The following is a 17,940-nucleotide window of genomic DNA, read 5'->3' on the forward strand; positions in this document are numbered from 1 at the left end:
GTAGGTGCTCAGTGACAATTCAGTGGATAAAGTGCCATTTAAATTGGTTATAGAGGGATGATAACAGCTTTCTTTTTGTGTGGACTAAATGAGACATCAGATGGGGACATGATCAGTTATACGCTATAGAACCTATTATATAATACTGCACTAGGTGAGTCACCCATGTTTTCAATTGCTCCTTACTTTAAGAGGATCTATAAATCCTAAAAATGTTTACAAACCAAAGAGGGCCAATATAATTATTCTTTGAATAACACATGTATAAATACAGCAGCAACCCAAATATAACACTTAAAAATACACTCAATTACGTGTTTGTTCATTCATCATTCACCCTTCTTCTTTCCCTTCCTCCCTCCCTCCATGCATCTCCCATCCATCCATCCACCTTTATTGTGCAATTGCTATGGATCAGGTACCTGCTGAATTCTGAGGCTATACAAAGGAATGAAGTTTGTAGCTTACAGCCTAGCATAGCATCTGGCCATAAGGGCACATGGAAGCTGAATTGTAGAGAACCATAAACAGCACACTGAGTTAGGCCTTCTATCTGAGGAACGGATGAAACAAGAGTTCAATAACTGGGCCAGCCATCCTATAGAGTCACATTCCCACGGATCTCGTCTGGGAACCTTTGCCTCCAGGGACAGCCCTTTCATGTGAGTGACAACAATGTCATGAAACATATCTATAATTTTAGGAGATGCTCTTAAGGGAGGATACTGTTTCAAATCTCAAGGCTATTGAAATCTGACAGGAAAGAGCTGGCATGGATTGGCTCATGCCTCGCTGGGTGGGTCACAAAGATTAGTTTTACTCCTCACCATGGTGTTGAGGATTTTCCTGCACACCCTCCCCCCCCCCCCCAAAAAAAAAAATGTTCTGCACCTAAAATGTTGACATATATCTTGTTAGAGTTACAAGCCAGTCTGGATTATCGTAAAATCTGCCAAGATCAGCAAAATTTTACTTCAACACAACAACTGGCTAAATACTAAGATGAAATGGACACGAAACAGCTGAATGCTGCCTTATGGCCATTTTAAGGTATAGAGCAGCCGGTCCTGTATATGAACTAAAATTGAAATGTCAATGAGCTAATCATAGGTTGTGGCTAGGACTTGTTTTCCTTTTTTTTTTTTTTTTTTTTTTTTTTTAATTTATTTTTTTTCTTTTTAATACACTGGTTACTCAAAACCATGTCAACTCCATAACATTGCAAATTGCTGTTGATGTTATATTGGGACTCTTAATTGACTGGGATGATATTCTGCCAGCTCAAACTTCAGACCAGAAAAGGTCTCCCCAAGAAACTGTTCAACCAATCTGGACAATAAGTAGCTGGACTCTATGCTTGGTATATGTTTGCAAGGAAAGAATCTTGATTGAATTTGAACTGTAATACTGCATCAAGGTGGAGGAATCCACCGGAGGGAGGGGAGGGGGAGGGGGGGGGGTTCCCAGAGCCTATGAAACTGTCACATAATGCAAAATAATTAACAATAAAAAAAAAAAAGAAATCTCAAGGCTATACCATGGAGGGAATGATGAGAAGATTTAAGGTCTGAGCCTTCTGCCCAGCCAAAACGGGAGGTGCAGAAGGCTACTGTTCCCACAAAGGAGAAAAGCACTCAGGGATGGGGCAGTCTGCCGCTGTGTGACTGAGAACAGGGCCATGGCTCCAGTCAGAACCCGTTAACATGTCCCAGTGGAAGCACCCATACCACCATCCATGCATCTTCTGTCTGCACTTACCGATAGAACAGTCATGTCCAGTCCAGCTTGGGTCACAGCTGCAAAGCCCGGTGTCTGGGAGGAAGGTCCCGTGGCCTGAACACTGGTCCAAGCATGTGGCCCTGGGTGTTTCACAGTTGGTGCCTCCCCATCCCACGGAGCAGTGGCACTCGCCTCGCACACAGACACCCCGGCCGGAACAGGTGGGGTCCATGCAGTCCACTGGGACACAGAGGAAAGAGGACACAGTGAGTAGCGGGCCAGCACTGGCAAGGTTTCTTTCAGCAGCATTAAACCTGCTCAGGCAGGGGCTCCCCGTATTCTGAAAGGAGGACCCAGATTTCCTGGGGAGAGGCCAAACGGCACAGTGATGCGTGACACCTTAGTAAGGGTAGACTTGTTGGTACCTGAGTCCCAGGTCTCTAGCCTGTGAAACATGGACATGAATTCTTCCCTCATGGCGGTGGGGTGAACAGAGCATGAGTGTGTATCACCAGCAGCAAAGCAGCTGATGCCTGCTCTCATCTGTAACCACAGCAATAACACATGACAAGTCTGTGCTGCTCACCCCAGTATCTCCACCTCCTAGAACAAGCTTGGCAAGTGGAACCTACTCAACAAGACCATTGCTTACCATGTTACATACAAATGTATGTATGTGAGCAAGAGATCAAAGTGAGGAGATTCGTTAATTAAATTTAAAAAAGATTATTTTGCAGTGAGACATCATTAGATTTCATCACCATCCCCAAGTCTTGGGGTTGATCGGAACTTCTAAACTTCACTAGTCTAAAGACAACCGTTTCATTTACTATTCAAATTGACTTGCACTGGGGCCTGGTGCAGTAACCTAGCAGCTAAAATCCTCGCTTTGCATGTGCCGGGATCCCATTATGGTTGCTGGTTCTAATCTCAGCAGCCCCACTTCCCATCCAGCTCCCTGCTTGTGACCTGGGAAAACAGTCAAGGATGGCCCAGAGCCTTGGGACCCTGTACCCATGTGGGTGACCAGGAAGAGACTCTAGGTTCCTGGCTTGGGATCAGCTCAGTTCCGGCCATTGTAGTCCTTTAGGGGAAGTGAACCAGAAGGGATAAGAGTCCTCTCTTGGTCTCTCCTTCTCTTTGTGTAACTCTGCTTTTCAAATAAAAACAAAAGAAATCTTGAAAGAATGCATACTCACTCCAAGGGTTCTATGAGAACCAAATGACATCAAGGATTTGAAAGCAGAGCATAAGCTGTAACTCACTGCCAAGAACTCATTTTCCATCCAGTCAGGACATCTAGCAACATGACATGGGCAAACTGCTGTCAGAGCTTCAGATATCCTTTTAACTTTTTATTAATTGTATTTTATAGCCCTGTATACGCACAAAAGCCTGGGAAAGGCAGCCTGGGTATTTAAGAGTCACAGCCACGAAAGGGTAGAGACTGTACAGAGGGCAATGTTTGGGAACATGTGAGGAGCAGAAAGGGCTCAGCTCGGTGATAACTGAGAACATGAGATGTTGTGAGTGGCCACCGGTGAAAACCTGAATAGTAAGGATCGCAACAAGGAGCACGAGTCTGGCCTCTTCTCTGGTGCATATTTCCTTACTAAGCATCTCAAGCATATTTTGTCTCTGAACCCTAAAAATACAAGGATAAGTTGGCTAGTATTTTTTTAAGATTACTTATTTTTATTGGACAGGCAGATTAACAGAGAGAAGGACAGAGACAAAGAGATTCCATCCACTGGTTCATTCTTGAAGTGGTCGCAAAGGCCACAGCTAAGTCAATTCGAAGCCAGGAGCTAGGAGCCTCTTCTGGGTCTCCCTTGCAGGTCCAGGGTCCCAAGGTTTTGGGTCATCCTCTACTGCTTTCCCAGACCAAAAGCAGGGAGCTGCATGGGAAGTGGAGCAGCCAGGACATGAACTGGTACCCTATGGGATCCTGGCACATGCAAAGTGAGGATTCAGCTACTAGGCTATTGCACCAGGCCCGGTTGGCTACCTTCTTATCTTCCCTTACAGACAAGAAGCTGAAAGCACAGAGGGGCGTGATAACTTGCCCAAGATCACACGGTACACCAGTGCAGGACTTTTTAAATTCGAATCATTCTTTGCCTGGACCTCTGGCAATTTCCTCTTACAACCTCACTGACTTAACATTGCATGCATGTGCATATACTTCCATAAAGTCACACTGTGGTGTAAAAATAGAAATCAAAACAAAATATAACACACAAAAGGCCCACAGCCATGTCGAGTACGAACAAGGGCAAATGAAGGCCAAAATGTGTCCTCTGCGGCTGCCTCCAGACGCAGCTCACTAAAGGTTAAAGCACGACCCGTCACAATTTCTAACAATTAACCGCAGTAAAAATAACGATGATAAATTCTCAGGGGCTGCCGCAGAGCTCAGCAGGATTGCACGGGCCCATTAGGTGCCTCGGGGAAGTGCCCAGATACAGAGAGCTTTCCACGTGGACAGGAAACAGCTCAGCAATTCCTGTCCCAAGGCTTCTTGAGGTATTTCCCGTTCTGTGAGTGCCTGAGCCCCAACGCTGGGCTGAAAGTGACTGTGAGAATCCCTGGGCACTCCTGAGGTTGAAGCTATAAATCTGTAGTGTGAGCAAACAGGCAGAGAAGTGCCAAGTTCAGCGAGAGGCCCTTGGCGCCCCAGCCCTGCTCTGTCCTCAGATGCAGTAAGTGTGATGGGACCTGGGAGCCACATGCCTTGGCTTCCAGCTGGAGAACCAAGATCAGAATGATGGGCCTTCTCTGGGCAACACCTGGTCGCTTCTGACACTGGCCCTGCCAGCGGAATGCAGAGTTCCCCCAGAGCATGGCTCCTGCCAAGAGGAAGGGCAGCTCCAGGAACTGGGCCAAGGCTCACACCTAGAAGGACTCTGGCCCCACGCTCTGCCTCCCTCGGCCCAGGGCCCTAACCTATGTCACGCTGCTCCTTAGCTAAGAAGGTTTGGACCTGTGCCCCTTCTGAGGTCTCCTGGTGGCAGAAACCCTTGCATGGCATCCAAACTGCCTCCCTCCTCTTCTCCCCAGCCCATCCCACCACAAGGGAATCCCAGGGAGCTGAATTCTGCCAGCCTAGGGAAGGGGCACAGGAGGGGAGCAGAGGAGGAGGGGAGAAGCAGAGAAGGATGCGAGCTGAACTGCATTTAGAAGTGAACATAACTCTAGCATCTCAGAAGATGTGCCAGGTGGAACAACTCCTCCATGGAGCTTGCCAGGCATGCCAAGACTTCTGCGAGGAGCTCAGCCAATGAATGAAGTCAGGAGGCCTGTAAACTCAGCTGCAGATGCAACCCTTTGCTGCAGTGCTCCACGCCCAGGGACCCCTGGCACCCCTGGCCATTCTTCAGTACCTAAACCATAGATAGGCTCACCCTTCTCTCTGCACAAGGTCCTAGTTTAGTCTCTTCTGGCTCTCCCTCATTGTCCTCCAAGCCTCCTGTTGGCTTGGTTCAAGCATTAAAAAATATATATATATATATATACACACACACACTGACACACACACACACACACACACATATATATATGGCAATAAACTTCAGAAGAAGGAAGAGAGAGAAAGAAGTCAGCTTGTTAACTGATGTTTTATAAACACACTGAAACTGGTTAACACAGAGCAGAGTGGGAGCATGGGGGAGGGGCAAGAGGAGGAGGAGGAAGGTTCCAGAAACCCCATTATAAACACAAGGGCTGCATACTGGCGCGCTGTAGGAGAGACAGAAATAATAAAAGGAATCAGAACCAGATGGTGCGTCTCAAAAGAAAGTAGGAGTAAAAACACATCTTTTCAAACGATAACGTAAATCAAAGTTCTAAACAACATTTTTCTCTTTGGTAAATAACCCATAGGGCTCCAGGGCACTGGGCTGGAGGGTGGGGGCTGCCCGCAAGGTCCAGAGCAATCGCTCCTGCTGTCTCAGGGTCTTCACCTCCAGGGGCTGCGAAGAGAATAGGAAGCAGACAAAGGACACAGTTCCTGGCTGGCTGGGGGAGCAGGCGCCCCTCTTCTTACACAGAACACAGAGGAGGCCCCACCATGGCCACCAGATCAGTCCACATCAGGGCTCCAGCCACACTTGGACAGCATGACCCAAAAGGGGCATGCTTCTCAGACACTTCAACCCCTTCCCCTGTCCACTCTTTGCAAATGGGATCTGGCAAAATTCTTTTTTTTTTTTTTTTAATTTCATAGAGAAATTGATGTCTTGAGACAGGGACCCTGTGAGGCACCACCCTGGGATTAGAGGACCAGCTCTCCTGGCAGCGCCTTCCAGCCAGTGCTGGGGAGGGTACCGGGGTGCTGGACAGTGGTGAATGGGAGGTCGTGGCAATGTACCTGGCATCCCACAACTGCCAAGAGCAGAGTCCACAGACTGCAGGAGACCTTGAGAGAGGCAGAGTGAGAAATGCGCTACCAACAGAACATTGACATTGACGGAGCAGTCCTGATGGGCCAGACACTGTGCACTGAGCAGGGGCTCTGCACAGCTCTTTCAACTCCAGTGGCTCTTGAAGGAAGGCTGTTTGACAGATGAGGGGACTGAGGCTGCCCAGCAGAGGGGCCAGGACTCACACCTGTCCTGCATTGCAGTGTGAGCTCTTAAAGGCTGCTCTGACCTGGGGAGGGCAGTGGGAGGCAGGACAGGAAGGGCGAGGAGACCCCCAGCCCTGCCGTGTGTGGGCTCCATGTCCCCAGGAATGCACTGCCTTTCCCTGGGCCTCAGTCTCTTCATTTGTGAAACTGAAATGCTCCTTGACCTTGGCCTGGTTAGATTTTACAAGTAAGGGTGGATGGCACTGTTCTGTCAGCAGCTCACCCCCTAGCATCATTCAGCACAGTTTGAAACCTACTTCATGAGAGAGAGGCTCCCAGGCACAGGAAACACACTCACTCACACACTCCCACTCTTACACATACACTCGGAGATACACACACTCTCTCTTAGAAACAAACACGCTCACAGTTATGCACAATCACACTTATATGTTCACACTCACACTTATACATTCCCACTGTCCCTCTCACACACTCTCACTTTCTTACACTCAGAAACACACATACACATTGAGACACATGCACACATACACTCACACACTTAGAGACATGCACTCTCAGACACCCTTATATACTCCCTCTCTGATACACATTCATACACATTCAAATATACACACATGCATATACTCACGCACTTATACACACATATGCTCTTACACACTCACATACACGCATTCACATTTTCAGTCACTCACACACAACACTCACATACTCACAGTCACACTCATACGCACATATTCTCACCCACACTCATACTCACACACACTCCCACACACAGTGTGTGTAACAACAGCAGGCAGTCTAGAGGCCCAGGACAGAACCACACTTCACAAACGGAGGCAGAGGCTGAGCAGAGGCATGTAGAGGACAGGTTAGGTAACTTGGCAGACGAAGCCAGAGAGAATGGGCTCAAGCAAAGCAGCAGCCATGTGGCCCTGGGTAAGTCACTCAACTCTCCCAGGACAAAGGAAACATGACGATCCCACACCTCCCCCCATCCACCCCTTGAACAGCCTGAAGCTCAATGACAGCCGGCCCTGGCACAGAGCCCGGCATTTGGTCAGGATTCTCTTCCCCTTCCCCAGCCAGGGCCATGACGTGCCTGTCCTCTTCCTTCAGGTGTGTCATCATTGGTGCTGGGACGCTGTCCTGGGGGTGGATGGGTTGTGGCAACACCAAGAGGCTTTACAGGCTTCCTGGGGTATCTGGCTGCCCCCCTGCTCTGTGTGCTGGCCTCTGTCCCTGAGGACAGTACCAGCATTGCTGTCCACGAGTCTTACCTTCCTCACAGCTCTCGCCCTTGTAGCCAGGGTTGCAAATGCAGGTGCCCATGATGCAGGTGCCATGGTTGCTGCAGGCCACGTCGATACACTGGTTGGTGGGAACATCGCACTCGGCACCCTTCCAACCACTGTGGCACAGGCACCTGCCCTTCATGTACTGGCCATTCCCGCTACACAGCACTGGGCAGGAAGCTGGGGAGAAAGCACCAGGACAACAGTGTGAACCAACATCCAGCATCACTCCCTTCCTCCAGCTGCCTCTGTCTTCAGGGCCCTCATTGGCTTTGCCACAAACACCTGTTTGTACTCAAGGGTCTGCTTCTCTTGTTCATTTTATTCCAGCTTAACTCAGGTAGAACTGTAGAGGAATGGGGCATGGTGCAGGGCCTGGCAGAGCTGGGGACCACTGACTGCTGCTCACCTCATCTCCTTTGGGTACTGTGCCTGCCAGGAACCTCACACAGGAAGCATCAGACTGGTCCTCGGTCTGGCTGGTAAAGACAGCGCTGGGTCTCCTGCCTGCCCCAATTGGCCCCAGCACCACTTCTAGCAGCACCCCACTTCTGTTCCTGGCACCCCACATGCAGCACCACTCACTGTCATCTATAACCTGGCCAATTTCAGCTTCTTTTGCCTTGTAGGTCTCTACTCCAAGCCCCAGACACCACTGTCCCTTTAAGAGAAGAGCTGAACACAACCTAACTCTTTAAAGCATTATCTTTCCATTCTGCTCCTTAGTGTAAAGGCTTTTGTGATCATTGCTATGTCGGACACTATTATATAAAAATAAATTATGCTGCACTGTGCTGTAAGTACTCGCCAGTCTCACCGAGACACGGTAAGGCTGCTTTATACGTGACTCTTAAGTGCCTGCAGGACGAGGCGGTGATTCTTGTTAGAAGGAATGACTCATTCCCATCTGCTCCTTCCCTTTTAAACCACTCAGCAAATAAGCCGTGTGCTTCTCAGCGGTGCAGCCTCAAAACCCGTGCCTGTTTGTCATCAGGTAGCATACGCAGAACCCTCAAACAACGTCATGGCTCAGCACTGTGTCCCCAATGTGGAAACCATCGATCCTTCCACCACTGGGCAACTTCTTAGACCTAGGGTGCAGGCCCAGCATCCCCTCCACTGGGATTCCTCTCCACATTAAGCCAGGCCTCCCCCGTGTTCTGATGGAGGCTCTGCCTTTTGTCTTACAGTGCCCTTTTCTCACGTCAGGACGGCTTTGCAGTCAACTGTTTCTTGTATACCCACCCCCCAGAGCACACTGAGACTTCTTGGGGGAGGGAGAAGTCTTGCTCAGCTCTGCTTTGTGGGGCTCAGCACCGGATGGACAAGGGGCCTGTATGGCGCTGAAGCCATTACTGAATGAACAGAGACAGGAGAATCAAAAGAAGGGGGCTCTGTAGTTTCCCCAGGAGAGTGCTGAATGCTCCAGAGTGGGGAGCTCCTTGGGCATAGGCTGAGCTCATTCTTCCTGGCAGCCCTGAAGAACAGAACCACAGGCTAGGGCAAGGGCAGCCTTTTAGACTAACTCAGCAGCGGTTATCATCCGCACAGGCCGTGCAAAGCTCCCGTGGAGAAGTCCCTCTCTGAGGGGCCTCAGAGGCAGCAAATGGACAGCTCCCTAGTCCCCCAGCCTCTGCCCATCCTCGGGCCAGACAGAAATCCCCCCCAGCATGAAGATGAACTTCAAAGAAGCTTGGCAAGGACTATCACTCCTCTAAGAGGAGGTCCACAACTACTCAGCCTGTCTGTGCCATGCACATGAAGTTCACCATGGCTGGTCCTGTGACAGCTGCCCCATCATATACATATGGGTATTGAGCATGGGCTCTGCATACAGACCACCCTTGAAGGGCTCTAAAGCAGGACGTCTGCCACCCCCCCTGCCCTGGCTCATCACTCCGTAAGTGAAAGCTAAGCTTCCAGGATCCATGGGCAGTCTCACCTCGGCCGCAGTCTGGACCCAGAAAACCCAGGAAGCAGTGGCAGGTGCCGGAGATGCAGTCACCATTGCCATAGCAGTTGCTGGGACAGCTCTCCACCGACTCTGCAGAAAAAGATGACGATAGAGTGAGAATGGCAATCAACCCATGACTGGCTAGGATGCACCCAGTGGCTTCGGTGGCTCAGTCACCAGGAGGAGTTAACATCCTGTTACTTTCACTCTTACTGAGATCTAGCTTGGAGGAGGATACCATGAGATGTGTTCTGGGCAATGTCTGCCTGAACCACAGCTCTATAAATCAGGTTTGTATCTACAAATGCATTAGGAGTTCTTCAACTCAGAAGCTTTGGGAGAAGTGGCTTAATGTGTTCACAGTGATTATGACCAGGATGGGAGAGCGTGGGTGCCAGACGATGCCTGCTTCTATTTCTCTGTGCTTTACATTGTTATCATAAGGAACTGACAGTCCATTGATCTTTATTTTTTCCATAAAGCTACTGGGCACTCACAAATCTGTCTCTTCCTACCTCTGATGCTTTGCTGGTTGGATTGGGGCCCACCATGTCTCACTGGGGCTGCCAAAATGCCAACTTCCCCCTCTGCTTTCTTCCCTCCTGCTCTGGACTCACACCAGCCAGCAGCTTGAGTGGATCTCCTGGCAACAATCCTAGTACTATCCCCCTCCTGCCTGGGACCCTTTGGTGGTCCTGGTTTGCAGAGCTGGGAAACTGAAAGTCATTGAAATTTTCTCTCCCATTCCCTATACTGTCCCTGTGCCCCCAAATCTGTCACTCACTTCTGGCAGGGGTTTGCTCTCACCACCCTAACATCTCTGCACTAGGTATGACGCATCAAGGAGAGAGTGAACCAATTTCCCATAGTTTTTCATCAAAAATTAGGCACTGTTTGGTGCTCTAGTTAACAAACCTGTTTGCCTCTAGAAAATCTGTTTATTTGAAACAACTCATTTCTCAACAATGCTGAATATGGAATAAAGCCCAAAAGGAGCTATATAAAAAATGCTTTCTTTATACCATGTATCTGATTTTGCTGTTACCACAAAAGAAGGAGTTAACAGAGGAAGCAGCTAAGACAGAAACAGAGTGGCTTGCTTAAGGCCACAGGCCCTAAGTCATGGAGGTTGGATTTGAACTCAGGCCTTTGGACGACAGGCTAGGTCTGGTGCTATCTGGATCTTGCAGGACTGTCTTCCATAGAAGAGGTCAGAGGAATGAGCAGGGAAGAGCTGTGAGACTCTGAGAGCAGCAGAGAATTGTGTGGGAAGCTACAGAGTTCTAGAACTTCTGGAGTTTGATGGGGTCTGAGAAACCTGATCCATCCCCTTGCTCTAACAGAAGAAAACTGAGAGCCCATGCAAGGGCTGTGGCTTGTCAGAATTGAAAGCTGAGGAAAAAGGCAGGCACGCAGAGCTGTGGAATGTGTCATGGAACCCAAATGAAGGGTTTGGTTAGGTTAGATGTCACCCCGTAAGGGACAAGCTTTGCCAACGGGGAAGTCACAGCCTTTGCGGGCAGCAGCAGGAGGCTGAGCACAAGCTCTGTGACATAGAGCATTATCCTTCCCCTCCTGTGCTCCACCTGCATCACAGGTGAAATGCAAGGGATGATGGAGGTGACTCTCTAGAGCTGTTTCCATGTCTGTAATTGATGGCATGATCACCCTTGATCCTCTCAGACAAGAGCACTGAGACTTATACCCCAAGCAGCTGTGATAGCTGGAGCTGAGCCTATCTGAAGCCAGGAGCCAGGAGCCTCTTCTGGGTCCCCCACACGGGTGCTGGCTCCCAAGGCTTTGGGTCGTCCTCGACTGCTTTCCCAGGCCACAAACAGGGAGCTAAATGGGAAGCAGGGATACAGGGATTAGAACTGGCACCCATATGGGATCCCAGCGCCTTCAAGGTGAGGACTTAAGCTGCTAGGCTACCATGAGACTTATATGCAGCACAGCCCTGGCTGCATGGGGCAGAGGGGTGGGGGTGGGGTTGCAGCTGTAGCACACAAAGAGCTGGGATGGAGTCACATCAGTAGAGGGAAGTCTTCCTGAAAGAAGTGCGATTGCTGAGGGATAGGGGGAGGGGTGGGGGGGATCAGCAGCATTTGTAACTCAGTGCACTGCCAAGGCAAGTCTATCCCCAAGGACTTCTAGATTAATTCGGACTCTGTAAGGTTTGGGAAAATGGTCCAAATGTGTGGATCTCCTGGTGAACAGGCAATTTCACACACTGGCTGTTGTGTCTCTGCTAACACAGGCAGAGTTTTACACTAACACTAACTGAAGAATGAGAGGGTCTAATTTAACAGAAGGCCTCATTCCTGGTACAGTGGTTGGGGTTGGGGGTATTGAAGGTCACAGGGTTAGGGAGGCACTGTGTGTTCTAAACATCTTGGGAATGAGGATGCTTCCCAACCAAGTCAGTGGAGGATAGAGATCTTGAAGCTACCTGTGAACCTCAATACCCCCAACCCCAACCACTGTGGAATATTCCTTTCTAAAATGAGAACTCCAAGCAAAGCTCAGGCAGTACTGTTTTCACAAGAAGCTGCTGGCTAACTGGACAACTGGAGGGAGGTACTAACTGCAGGGTTGTGGACAAGACAGAGGAGGCAGAAGGCCGGGCTCTTGCAGGCCAGCTCTGCCACCAAATGGCTGTGGAGCTTCTGCCATATGACTTGATGTTTCTGCATCAGCTTCCTTGTTATTGCACCTGCTCCTGCAGTACCAATTTGCTTGGTAACTTCCATTCCTGTTTTAAAATCCAGTTCAAATGCCACCTCCCCTGAGAAGCCTTCCTGAGATTGGAAACAGGCTAGGTTACTGCCAGGATTCTTTCCTGCTCAGCCTTATTAACGCTGCGAGTCATCTACCTGTTGACTGTGGACTCCTGGGGAACAGAAACCAAGCTTATTCATTTATGTATGTGCCCTGGTTTCCAATCCACAGGAGAATCTCAATGACTATTTCCTGTGATCATGAAAGGAATCCAACTCCATTATCTCAGTGATTTCCCAGCCTATCCCTGGCTGAAAAGTTCCTGGCTTAGGCCCTCTCAAATCCAATGGTATAAAATGACCCCTAAAAAATTAAGACAGTTATCAGTTGCATTCTTAACAGGATCAACTGCAGACTAATATAGATTCTGCTTTTTGAGGTCTTCAAGATACAAACATGTTATCTGCCAAAAAGTCTTCCAAGGGAAAAGGTGAGCAAAACACTGCATTGCGAATGAGTGCAGTGTTTGTGGCTAAACCTGACAGAATTGAAGCCTGTTTGCTACAAAACTTTGCTCCAGGCTGCTGCTAAGGAGGCAGCAGAAGTTTCAGCAGACATGAAATTATCTGAAGATGGCAATATGGAAATGGAAGGGAGACATTTGGAGAAGCCTCACTTTGGGTGAAATTTTTACATGTGTAGCATTTCTTCCACTCAGAGTGATTTAGACAACTTGGTGTTCCCTTGGGGTTCCGTAAGTAATTAGTCTCCTCCGACCAGATAGCTCTGTGTTCATCCCTGGGGCAGCAGGAGTGACGTTCATGGGCTTGGGACAAATGTGGGCTTCAATGCAGAAACACGCTGTATGTTCCCAATTAGGACCTCGGGAGTGGCTCCCACATGCCTCCTGCCTTGCTCACATTCACACCGCACCTGCTTCCATTTAGCAGAAAGTCTGTGTACCTCTGGAACTGTGTGGATCTGTATTAGACATTCAGCTGCCTAGGAGCTGATTTTCATAATGAGGTATAAGGTATGTTGGCAATCAGTGGGGCTCCCATCCCTTAGGGGCCAGATTTTTTTTTTTGTCATAGCAGTGGGATCTGGTAGGACATCTGATTTTTGGGAACTTATTTTTCTGAAATCCAAATTGGAATGCAGATCTTACATGCTGCCTCAGCTCATTTGCTGGACATGTGTGGTGAGTGAGTGTGTTTTCTGGATGTTGAACACCAACAGTGTTCAAAATATGGAGGGACAGCTGCAAAAGGAAGAAAGTGGGCCACACCCTTCCTTGGAGAGACACAGGAGTCATGAAGCCATGGAGACCATGGGGGATCCTTGACAGTGCCCATTTTGTCTGTTGCTTCCCCTTTATCATAAACAAGTCATCAGCATTCCTGTGTCAAGGTGATCACAGCTGGTGCCTAAGTCCCCTCCAGTCCAGCGTGGATGCCTGGGACAACCTGCGTTTACTTGCTTCTTCCTGCTTTTTCTTCCTGCTTTTTTCTTTTTGAAATCCTGACGTCTTCTTCTGAAAGAAATAAGTGGCTGGCATAGAGGAAGCTCCTGCTTGGAGAAGAGGCTATCAGGCAGCCCCAGTGCCTACCACATTTTGCTCACGTGGGGGCAGTAACACTGACAAAGCAATGGTGGCTTTTCTCTCTGCCCCCTGTGGCTTGGCCACTCCTGCCTGTGGCCCTGGTCTAAGCAGGCAAAACCTCTATGTCTACAGAAAGCTGACTCTGAACCCCAGGACCTAAGACAGAAGGCAGTAATTGTAGGAGCAAGACCAGGGTCTGCTCACCATCTGAAGTCCTTGAAGTCAGCTCACCTCTTACCTGACCTTCCCTCCCAGAGTCTCCTTTGTTGTGTGCCCCCTGTGATGTCTTGCAACCTCAAAGGTGGCTGTGCTTTCCACTGATGCTCCTCTGTTTGCTGTCTCTCTTTATGCTATAAGATCGCACTTCAGGTGCTCTTTGGGGCACTTGGTTGAAGCAGCAAGATCCACCTGCTGCACAACAGAGATCTACCTTCTGAATTCCCTCCTGGCTGCTCTGCAGGAGATGGAGGTGAAGGGGCCCACAGAAGGCTAACTGGATGACTGGATGCATCACCTGAATAATGGGTAGTGAAACTCATGCTCTTGGTTGCAAGACTGGCATCTCCTCTGTTCTTGAAACAGAAGGACTGGGTTTATTACCAGCAACCCAGTGAAGAGCTGGACATCAATTGGATAGCACAGCTCGGATTTAACTCAATAGCGACTTAAGCTGGAGGCAAGACTGTAATAGCAGCTTTCTAATTTACTCACATGGAACTGTGATTGACATAATTACATATTGTTGAAATACATACAACAATTAGGAGACAGGGGTGCCTTTGTCACCATTTTATGGTCTCGGATGAGATTGAAAGGTACAGTCACTTTCTCCAGGTCACCCAGCTGAAGGGGTGACTCTTGGAGGTGAACCTTGTCCTACTTGGCGATAAAGTTTGGGTTAAATGGGCTGGAATAGAAAATGGGCTCTGTAGTCAGGCTGTCTCCCATGGGCTATATCTCCATGACACCTTCCTCATCTGTGAAATGGGGTTAACAACAGTTGCTACCTCAGAGAGCCATTCTGAAGAGCAAATAGAACAATGCTGTGCATGCCAAGAGCCTGACCCTGGAGTAGCTAAGTTGCTCTTTGGGTTTCAAGGAGGGCTCTCACAGGCTTTCCACTGTGAACTCAAACAACACTCTAACTTGGCCTAATGAATCCAAGAAGGGAAGTTGGACTACTGGCGGCCAACACACTCCCTCATCACACATACAAAACCCACAGAAGCTCCCTGTGGTCAGAGGAGGAAAGCAAACAAGCAATGTTCTTGAATGTGAAGAGGGCAAGTTATCTGGGTAAATTTTCACTTGGGGGAAAGCACTGTCAAAGCAAATTAAACCTGCTGTCTCCCTGATGCCCAAACACAGGCAGACACATGCCAACATCTTGAAGAACTTTTCTCCCTGTGGCACTCTAGATTGGCACTGGGCAGGTGCCAGTTGCTGGAAATCTGTTGCACAGCTTGTGAGGTGTCAGTCCCTGTAGGCATCCCAGATTTTTCTTTTTTTTTTTTTTGTAGATGATGGAATTCAAAGGTCTTCAGTCTGCAACCATCTAGGTCAACACAATGACAAAAATTTGACAAAACTTCTGACAGCCTGGGCTGGAAGCCAGCTCCACACTGGCATTTGAATTGGGAGATCTGTTTTCAATCATATCCAAAAGTCTACCGACCACTATTAAGAGCAGTTTTAAGGAAGAGTCAAAAAAAAAAGATTGGTCCCTTGATTACATTCACTATGGGTTCTTTATTAAGTTTTCTTTGGGGAAAAGTCAAATTTTATCAGTAAGACTGAAAGCCTCTTGAAGACAGGCATCTTGTCTCCCAAGAGTCTGCTGTAGGCTAAACACAAATCCAGTATTCCATGTTGATTGTGTTGATAAGCAGAAATACAAGAGGAAAGAGAAGAGAGAGACCACAGAAACTGGTATGACACAACCCTCACTATCAACAGAACTGTCTGGTGGCCAGCAAAGCTACTGCTCCCTTGTCCTTTATTTTTAGATGGACAATACCTACGTTGGAGAGGGGAGGTGGGAAGCTCTACTGTATACAATGCTCTTAGACCAAATCTGGAGTTCAACTGCTCATATGTGAGTGCCAACTTGAGAAACTGATAAGATCAACTAAAACACATTCACTGGAAAACCAGAAAGAGAAGTCAAAGACTTCTTGAAGAAAATGATAATTGACTTTGTTAGACATCATTGTGTCATCTTTGGAGTTTTTCAAAGATTTGGTTATATTTGAAAGGCAGAGAAACAGAGACAAGGAAAGAAAAGAAAGAGAGAGAAGAGCAGGGGAGAGAGAACGATGGGAATCTTCTAGCTGCCGGTTCATTCCCTAAGCAGCTACACTGGTTGGGGCTGGGCCAGGCCAACTCTAGCAGCCAGGGACTTTATCCATTCTCCTGTGAGGGTGACAGGGGCCCAGGAACTTGGGTCATCTTCTGCTGTTTTTCCAGGCTCTTTAGTTGGATTGGAAGCAGAGCAGCTGGGACACAAACTGGTGCTCATTGTAACAGAGGGCAGCTTAACTTGTAGCACTACAACACTAATCCAATCTCTGTTCTAATGTGTCTATCATGTGAGCTAGGGTTGAACTTTGTTTTGTGTCTATGATAGGTTGACACAGGCTCAGTGATTAAGGATACTTAATACTTAAGACATGCACTAGTTCAAAAGAAGAAAAAATTTTTAAGAGTGAAAATAGAACACCACCAACTATCCTGGGTAACAATCCCTTGACACATAATCTCCCGGAAGGTTGGTAATGTGTGAATCATCTCTAAATCTCCATTGAATAGCATGCTACTTGACTCAAAGCATGTGTTGAGTGTCAGTTAACTACCAACGTACTGAGTGATCTACAAAGTCTAGTGCTTTGGGCCTGTGGATATATTCAGCATACATTGACAAAGTGAGGATATTGCAGGGGGGAACTAAAGATATGTGCACTGCCCCTTCCAAGCTTGGGTTCTTGTGACTCTGAGTCATAGCCAGAGCAATGCACATAGATGATGCCAAGTCCTGGGGTCCTCATCATACTCCTGCTATCAAAGTGTGAGCTGACGCTGGCCGTGTCCCTTCCTCTCTGTGGGCGCTTCCTCTCATTGACAAAACTCATGAAATTTAGTCAGCAAATGCTTACCCAGCATCTACTTTGGCTCAGGAGGTGTGCTAGAGGAGTGGCTGGTTTAAATGATCCATCTGCTCTAACAGCCTGTGATCTCCTGAATCCAACCAAATTCTCCGTACTTAGAAAACTACATAAACAAATCAAAGAGCTGAGAGAAACATCACCACGATCTTGGCCTGAAGGGGTGAAGAAAAGCAGGCTGATTTCACAGCTGACTCTCACATCATGCAATGATCAACCCTGGGAAAGGCAAGTCGCCAGGCCAGGAATATGAGGGCCAGTCGCTGGCTGGAAGATGCAGACCCCTGTCCTGGAACTACTGACATACATTCTAAGGCCATTCCTAGGGCACATGGCTCAAGCCCTTTCCTGCCAGGCCTTCTGAGCAGGAGTGGCCACTTAAAACAGAAATGGGATGAGACTAAACAGTAGAATAAGGCCTTCAAACAAGGGGAGAGTGCTTCAATGATCCATGCTTCAAGATGCCCTGCCTCTCTCCAAGGCTCCATCCAATTCCCATATGAGGGGTGGCCATGGTTGTGCCACATGACACTGCCCTGTTTGCTGCCTGCAGCTGAAGGGATCAGAAGGAACACCTGACCCAAGGAGAGTCCATTCATTGGATGAACAGTGCTCTGGGTGTGGCCTGGTGCTCAGAGGTTCTGGGTCAAAGTTGGACTCTAGTGTTTGAACCAACAACTACCTAAGAACATGACAATCCATGGTAGGAGAGTGAGCCTAAGGACACAATGGCAGGAAATGGGCTTGTGAGGTATACTAATGGCCAGATGAAGAGAAGCAAGCCTGAGTGAGGGGAGGAGACTGGCCAGTGCAGCAAACAGTGCACCCAATAGACGCTAAGGGAGAGCAGGGAATCCTGGAGCAAGAGGCCAAGGTTGTCCGGAAGAGAACAAACAAATGGA

At 48.4% G+C, this 17,940-nt stretch overlaps 1 protein-coding gene across 1 annotated transcript in view; it reads right to left on the reverse strand.

The window, feature by feature from the left end:
* TENM4 (teneurin transmembrane protein 4) overlaps positions 1-17,940 on the reverse strand; it is a 686,631-nt gene that overhangs the window by 132,840 nt on the left and 535,851 nt on the right. Inside the window, 3 exon segments of the mRNA XM_004589844.2 lie at positions 1,759-1,959; positions 7,588-7,782; positions 9,545-9,646. Of these exon segments, the coding sequence (XP_004589901.2) occupies positions 1,759-1,959; positions 7,588-7,782; positions 9,545-9,646 (498 nt within the window).

Source organism: Ochotona princeps, chromosome 4 (assembly GCF_030435755.1).
Source record: "Ochotona princeps isolate mOchPri1 chromosome 4, mOchPri1.hap1, whole genome shotgun sequence".
NCBI lineage: Eukaryota > Metazoa > Chordata > Mammalia > Lagomorpha > Ochotonidae > Ochotona > Ochotona princeps.